We start from the raw sequence: 7,652 nt of genomic DNA, 5'->3' as shown, positions 1-7,652 counted from the left end.
AAAATCTCTCCAGGAGCCAGACAGCCCCTTGCACGTCTCAGCTTTTATGGTAAGTCCTAGGACTTGTCTCCAAGTTCTGGGGTTCATTCCTTCTTGCATGTTGCATGCTGATGGCACAAGCTTACCTGGCCTGCTTAGGAAGATGGCTACTCTAGGCTCCCTGGCACCTTGAGGGCTTAACCTGGGGCCCTTGTTCAGGCTGTAACCATTTTTTGTCCTCTCAGGAAGAGAAATATTTTATTATTCTTTTGGATCAGAACAATACCTATACAAATGACTACAGATTTAATTCTCGTGGTACATGAAAAGGGTCAAGAAGCTAGTGCTGGGACACTGAGAAATCCAGGGAAGTTTTATTTCCCTGCTCTCTTTATCCTCAAGTCTCTGATTTCTTCTCTTCCATTTTTGATGGCTCAGACTCAGCCTTAGGTTATCATTAGGAAGAGGGTGGGGATGGGGTATATCTGGAGCTAGTCTCTGAAACCACAAGCCACTCAGGCTCAACAACTCAACATCCAGAATTCAGATCTCATCTGGAGTTTCCATCACTGCCAAGTGGGGCTGAAGGTTCTGGTCATTTGCCCCTCTCATCCATAGGAGTGAGTGTCTAAGACAGAAAGTTGATAGTCAACTCAATCTTTCTCTGCAGATGGGCCAGGTCTGGCCTCTGGGCATGGAAGGAATATTGATTGTCTTAAGCAGGTTAAGGACAAGAAGGGGCAAGAAGCCATGTCCAGGGAAGGAGAGGGTGAGGAATTAGTGTTGCTAGTTCCCATTTTAAAGATGTGAAAGGTCCCTACAAGGTCCATGGGGCCCACAGAGCTCACAAGGGACAGATTTCAGCTTCTCCCAAGGGAGAGCTTCTCAACAACTAGAGGTATAAGTGCCTTGAAAGGTGAGTGCTCCTTGTTATTGGATATATGCAGAGAGAGGCCAGAAACCCCCAACTCGGGGCTGCTATAGAAGCAGGTCCCACATGCTGTCATGACAAGTTCATGCTGGGAATCCCCAGGAAAATCACCTACCTCTCTGGGCTTCAACATCTTCAGCTACAACATAAGGATAAGTAGGATAATAATGCCATCCCTGTAGGGTTGTCATGAGGATTAAACTAGAAAAATATGCCAAATAAACAGGGAAGTGTGCTGGCACCCAAGGGCTTGGGCAGCAGTGACTATCATTACCAGGTTCAATCCTGACTCAGAGCACTGACTTTGCTATGGACTGATGAGGTGAGCACATCAACACAGGTTCCAGACCCCGAGAGGGGCTGTGACTTCCCTAAGTCACACAGCCAGGAGACAGAGGGTCTGGGAATCAAATTATATTGGGTCTGACACCATTCGACTCCTGCTTTTCCACTATTCCCTATCTTCTGAATGTGTTTTGTAAGTTCTAGAGCATTCTGCAAATAGAAGGAAGTTAGTATCATCATTACCATTATTGCAACGTCTGCCTTCCTAATGGTGTTTCCAGACAGTCTGGAAGAAGCATATATTTATTTCCTATACACATAATATCTCCAAGCAACTTGTCAATTTTTGAAGACAGAGAGTGGGACTTTTGAAATGTTGTTTGGCATTTGGGCCTAGAAGTCAGATGCGCGCAGCTTTAATCTGTGTTTCATTATTTACTAGCACCATAGGGTTTCAGGGTAATTTCCAAAAAACAGTTTCTCAAAAAACTGGAAGCCTCACTCCTGCAGCAGTTTTAGGTTGGAGCTCAGTGAGAACAAGTGGCCCCTTTTGGCAGGTGAACGTACTCTAAGAACACACTGCAAATTCTGAACTCAGCAGGGAACAAAGTTTTTGGAGACTCTGTTTTATTCTAAAAGGATGTAGTAAGTTCCAGAGCATTCTACTAGATTCCCAACCCCATGATAATTACTCTTATTATTAAGCTTCCATTTTTGAATCTTACTATTTTCCAGACACTGTGTTAAGCACTTAATATGCATAATTTCATTTAATTCTTCCAACAACCCTATGAGGTATGTGTGTTTATTCCCACCTTACAGGTTTTTGGAAATTATTCTGGCAATTTAATGGTAATGATGAGATTAACTTCCTTGTATTTGCAGAATGCTCTAGAACTTACAAAACACATTCAGAAGATAGGGAATAGCAAGAGTTGAGTGGTATCAAACCCAAAATGATTTGATTCCTATTTGAGAGAAATGGCTGTATTTTCCTAGCCCCTTGTCCCTGTCTCCCTGTGACATCTCACCAGAGTGCTAACATTTGCTCTGAGGTGGTACCAGGTGATAATCACAGCCAGGACCTTCTGTGTCTCAGTCTGAATGTGTGTGTCAGTAGGATTTGACCGGGGTCAGATGCCAGGAGTAAGCTGGGCCCAAAAAGAAGGACCCTGGGTGGCAATACCCAGAAACAAGGAGGGAAGGGGCACAGTTCACACCAACATGACTCCCATGCTCACCTCCCTCACCACCAGGAAGCCGGACGTGAGCAGGAGCCACCTGCTCCTCCTAGGCCTCTCTTCCCCCACCCCCAACCCACACACACTCCTCTAGGCGCATTTTCCTGCAGCCCCAAAGGTTCAGTTGAAAGGTATCATGTTAATTTTACTTGAAGGTTCAGTTGAAAGGTATCATGTTAGTTTTACTTAAAGCAAAGGTCACCCAATCCAAACAAGGGTTCAAAAGAGATGCAGTCAGAAGGCCATGTGGCAAAGGGGACCTCTGCTTTGTGCAGGGATTCAATCAGGCAACTGTTTTAAAAATTCCATGTGTCAAACACCCACAGCTTCTAAGATTCTACCAAAGTGAAAAGAGCAGATTTCTAGGATTCTAGATTCTAGGATTCTTTTGTCATTCTACAAATGCTTATCAAGGCTGGGTCTGTGCCAAGCTCTGTGCTGGGTACTATGGACCAGAGAAGGTCAAGATCTGGTTTCTGCCTTCAAGGAGCTCTTGATCTGATGGGAAAAGTCAAATAAACAGACATGTTATATGACAGCCGCTATGGTAGAGGCATCATAGGGACATCCTGGGCACATGGCCAACGAATAATTTATTTTGCCCAGAAAGGAGAGGAAAGACAACAGAGAAGAGTACACAGGACTGGTTCAGAAGCTACACAGACAAGAAGTATGACCCTCAGTGATGTGATCTTGGGCAAATCCTTCCCCATTCTGAGCCTGTCTTCTCATTTGTAAAATGGGACTACTATTCCCTATCTCAAAGGGATTGTTCTAAGACTTAGAAATAATGCATGTTTCTGGGCGCAGTGGCTCACACCTATAATCCTAGCACTCTAGGAGAATTGCTTGAGGGCAGGAGAATTGCTTGAGGGCAGGAGTTAGAGACCAGCCTGAGCAAGAGTGAAACCCGTCTCTACAAAAAATAGAAAAATTAGCTGGGCGTTGTGGCCCGTGGCTGTAGTCCCACCTACTTGGGAGGCTGAGGCAAGAGGATCATTTGAGCCCAGGAGTTTAAGGTTGTGGTGAACTACAATGACACCACTGAACTCTTCCCAGGATGACAAAGTGAGACTCTATCTCCAAAAACAAACAACCAAAAAAGAATGCATGTGAAAGATCACAGCTTAAAGAAAGGCTCAAATTATTTCTATTGTTTCTGAGAAAAGGTGACTCCTGCTGAGTGTCAGAGGACAGGCAGGAATTCACCCAGTAGACCAGGAGGGAAAAGAGGCCAAGCAGAGAGCAGGTGCTGCACATGCGGAGGTTCAGAGGCCAGCAAGGTGGAAGGCACAGCGGAAGAGGTTGACAAGGACCACAAAGTCCAAGCCAAGGAGCTTAGATTTGAGTCTGAGGGCACTGGGGAGTCATAGGAGCTGTCAGGGAACAGGCAGGATCACATATGTGTGGGTTAGGAAGATGTATCCTTCTGGCCATAGTGCACAAAATGAATTGGAGATTCTAGAAGAACAAAGACCAGTGAGAAGGCAATGATAACAAACTGCCATGAGCCAAGAAACACTGGCTGTTGCACTGTAAGTGCTGCCCATGGTGAGGATGTTGCCCAGCCTGTGTGGGCAATGTGCTACAAGGATAGGGAGCAGTGCCCTGCTAGCTAGAAGGCAACATGCTGCAGGCATCACAGCCTCATTCATTCCTTCACTAGGCAAATCTTTACTGAGCACCTATTATGTACCAGGTACTTTCTTGATGCTGGAGATTCAATAATGAATAAGACAGACAAGGTCCCTGACCATCATGGAGCTCACATTCTAGTTGGGGGATGAATGCCCAATAAATAAATAAATGTAAGTCAGGGTCATATCACTAGAAGGAACAGTGATCGTTACAACCCAGATGAGAAGAAAAACTAAAGGATTCCCAATACTTACCTAGGAAGTAAAACCAGGATTCAAACTAAGGGGTGTATGGCTTCAAGTCCATGGTCTTTTATATTCTGGAAGCTGACTGTCTTTGAAGAGCTTGTATGTAAGGCACGCCTTCCAGTTACTAGTATCCTCCCTTGAGCCACAAGGCCCATTCATTCAGTATTCATTCCAGAAATATGTATTGGGCACCATTCTGGATGCTAAGGATATAACTATGATCTGGACAGACCTGATTTACAGACTGGCAGGGAAGAGTGGTGCTAAACAAGCACACAGCATTAGTTACAATTGCTATGAGAGCTACAGATAAGTAGCAGGTGTTATGAACTAGCCTGGGAAGGACTCTAAGCCTGGTCTCCCAGAAGAAGTGACATTTAACTTGAGACCTAAAGTCTCAAGCATTTGCCAGGCAAAGGAGGAAGAGATTTCAAGGTGGAGGGAACAGCATGCACAAAGGTTTGCACTTGATCTTAGCCAAAAAGCCGAAAAGCGATTGTGTACGCGCAAAGCTTTGGAGAGCAAAGGAGCCTGGCACGTTTGAGGAACTGAGAGTCCATACTGGCTGGAGCTTGGAGATGGAGAGAAAGCAGGGTGTGGTGCAAGACCAGGGTAGGGAGGCCCCGGGGGCCAGACCAACTGGCCTTCCCAGCCATGTTAAGAGCAAATTAAAGATTACGGGCACAGTACAGGCTCCAATGCCACCCCACACCATCTTTCACCTGCTCTTCTGGGTCAACCCCCCTGGGCCCAGAGTAGCAGGCTCTCTACCCATAATTTTCCCTCCAGTTGAGAATTTCCTCAACCAGTGGCTCTTATCATCACTTCATAAGAAATTCAGCTTCTGGGATCAAATTCTGACTCCTAGAAAGCATCTGGCAAGGTTTCAGGAGACATCAGATTGCCCATGTTATATTGGAATATTAAGTGGCTGAATATTAACATCCCCAGTTTACAGATAATGAAACTGAGGCTCAGAGAGATAAAGCACACACAGTTACCCTCCACCCATTTTAAACCTCATTTCTCCCCAGTCTGTGGATTTTGGGAAACTTCATGTTTCTAGCTGTTATGATTCTAAGATTCTGTGACATGAACGGGAGAATCCTAAGGTTCAGGGAAATGTGGAGGTTTCAGGGTTCTAGAACTCCAAGATTCTAGCCTTGGTATTCCAATAAACCGAGTGAGAGCAAGCCCAGGTTCCTGGTCTGTGCTAGCTGGTGCAAGCCCAGAGATGCACGTGCCACCCAAGAGCCCCTCTCTGTTCTGTCTCAGGTTCCGACTTCGCAGACCAGCTGGAGGACGAAATCCTGCCATCCCCTGACCACCCAAGTCCAGAGGCCTCGGTAGGCGGGAACTAAGGGGTTAAGTTGGGAGCGACTGTTGCTAGAGGGCAACGGGCTGAGGCCCAGAGTCTAGAGAGGGAGTCGGGGGAAGGCGGGGAGTCCCAGGACCCGCCCCGTAGCAGACTTCCTGGTCCGCCACAGGCAGACAGGGTAAGAGGCGGCGGCGGCAGGGAACCCCGGAGCCATGGGGTGCGCGCGCGACGCCATCCTGGAGGCGCTGGAGAACCTGACGGCCAACGAGCTCAAAAAGTTCAAGCTGAAGCTGCTGTCGGTACCGCTGCGCGACGGCTATGGGCGTATCCCGCGGGGGTCGCTGCTGCCCATGGATGCTGTGGACCTCACCGACAAGCTCGTTAGCTTCTATCTGGAGGGGTATGGCGCCGAGCTCACGGCAGCCGTGCTTCGCGACATGGGCATGCAGGAGATGGCCAAGCAGCTACAGGAGGTGATGCTCAAGGGTGAGCTCGCCCATGTCCCCTCATCTACCCCTAATTTTTTCCCTCCCCCAGAAAGTTTGCCCCTCAAGTTTCTTCCGCTTTCTGTTCCTCCTACCCTCTAAAACAAAGCTCCTCTCCTAACAAAGCTTCCTGCACTTGCCCCTGAACTTGGCATCCCGACCAAGGGGATGGCCCACTTCAGAGAGACTGGAGGCAAGGTAGGAAGGGAAGGGGACCACTTGACTCTTTTCTTACAGGCCCTGGAGCTGCACCAGCTGGGATCAAGGCCCCTGCACAGATAGCAGCAAAGCCAGGTGAGTCCTCCACACCCAACCTTGCCTGCCTGGGCCCTCTCCAGCCCCACCACACCCCTGCACAGCCTACCTGTTGTCCCACAGCCAGAGCAAGGCTGGGCTGACCCTGCCCACCCACCCACTCACACTCCTCCCTGGGCACAGAGCCTGCCCAGAAGGAAAAAGGGAGACACAGTTAGACTCATCCCACTGCACCCTTTGAGCCCCACTGCTGAAGTTTGCAGAGGAATTTCTGAAGCAAACTGTCCAGCAAGAACAGGCCCACCCTGGGTGCTGGTTCAGTTGTTCTCCTCCCTCCCACCCCCAGCACTGCACTTCCTGGACCAGCACCGGGCAGCACTCATCACACGGGTTACAGACGTAGATGGGGTGCTGGATGCTCTGTATGGGAAAGTCCTGAGCGAGGAGCAGTACCAGGCAGTGCGGGCGGAGACCACCAATCCAATGAAGATGAGGAAACTCTTCAGCTTTGCTCCAGCCTGGAACCAGACCTGCAAAGACTTGCTCCTCCAGGCCTTAAGGGAGACCCAGCCCTACCTGGTGGCCGACCTGGAGTAGAGCCGAGGCATCTCCCCAGCAATGGCCCCAAACTCAACCCCTGGCAATTCCAGCCAGCTCGTCAGGAGTCTCTGATTTTTTTAAACAGAGTATATGAAAAACCTGCTTTTACTGTGTGTTTTTCCAAGTTCCAGACTGGAGCATGCGCAGAGCTAAGCTAGGTTCCAAAGGCTGCACAGGCTCAGGTGATGTTCGCCCTAGTTTCAGCGTTTCTAGGAGCTCAGGCTCCCAAACGCTTCCTCCACTCTTCCTGCCTCATAATGCTACTTCCAGCCTCATGGTGCTACTCCAAAAGGTCTGTGCTGAGGAAATTATACATTACAGTCCTGTGGCCAAGGTCTAAAGGTTAAAAGAGGCAAGTACAAAGGGGCCTGAAACTGTGGGGAGATTTGTCGGAGGCATTAGAAACAGACTAAAGTTTCTTACCTTTCACTTTTTCCACAGGGAACAAAAATGGGAAATTAGAGCAATTTTCAGAGGGGGATATTAGAACAGTAAGCACAGGACAGAAGAGTACAAGCCACCAAATATAATTCTAGGGTTCCTCCTGGCACTGGCACTAGCAGGCTTAAATGCTCCCTCTGTTCCACCCCACCCCCTGGAGGAAGGGTTATAGGTCACACTTTGCCCAGAAAATATGCCAACCACAAAAGCAAATTTTCAGGAAATGAATTC

At 48.2% G+C, this 7,652-nt stretch overlaps 1 protein-coding gene across 1 annotated transcript; it reads left to right on the top strand.

Annotated features, from left to right (window-relative positions):
* Positions 1-5,822: 5,822 nt before the first annotated feature.
* Positions 5,823-7,053, top strand: PYCARD (PYD and CARD domain containing). Its single transcript, XM_012660208.1, has 3 exons — positions 5,823-6,126; positions 6,363-6,419; positions 6,727-7,053. Exons 1-3 carry the CDS (start codon positions 5,853-5,855, stop codon positions 6,975-6,977), a joined length of 582 nt encoding a protein of 193 aa, XP_012515662.1. The 5' UTR covers positions 5,823-5,852; the 3' UTR covers positions 6,978-7,053.
* Positions 7,054-7,652: the final 599 nt, after the last annotated feature.

Source organism: Propithecus coquereli, unplaced genomic scaffold (genome assembly GCF_000956105.1).
Source record: "Propithecus coquereli isolate 6110/MARCELLA unplaced genomic scaffold, Pcoq_1.0 Scaffold66, whole genome shotgun sequence".
Lineage (NCBI taxonomy): Eukaryota > Metazoa > Chordata > Mammalia > Primates > Indriidae > Propithecus > Propithecus coquereli.
The sequence above is the reverse complement of the archived record's forward strand: the minus strand, read 5'-3'. Positions and strand labels throughout refer to the sequence as shown.

Bases quoted from the DNA above. Each gene is read 5' to 3' on its own strand.
- PYCARD (XM_012660208.1), top strand. From the start codon at position 5,853: ATGGGGTGCGCGCGCGACGCCATCCTGGAGGCGCTGGAGAACCTGACG. The intron at 6,127-6,362 runs GTGAGCTCGCCC...CTTTTCTTACAG, and splicing joins ACAGGAGGTGATGCTCAAGG to GCCCTGGAGCTGCACCAGCT. The intron at 6,420-6,726 runs GTGAGTCCTCCA...TCCCACCCCCAG, and splicing joins ACAGATAGCAGCAAAGCCAG to CACTGCACTTCCTGGACCAG.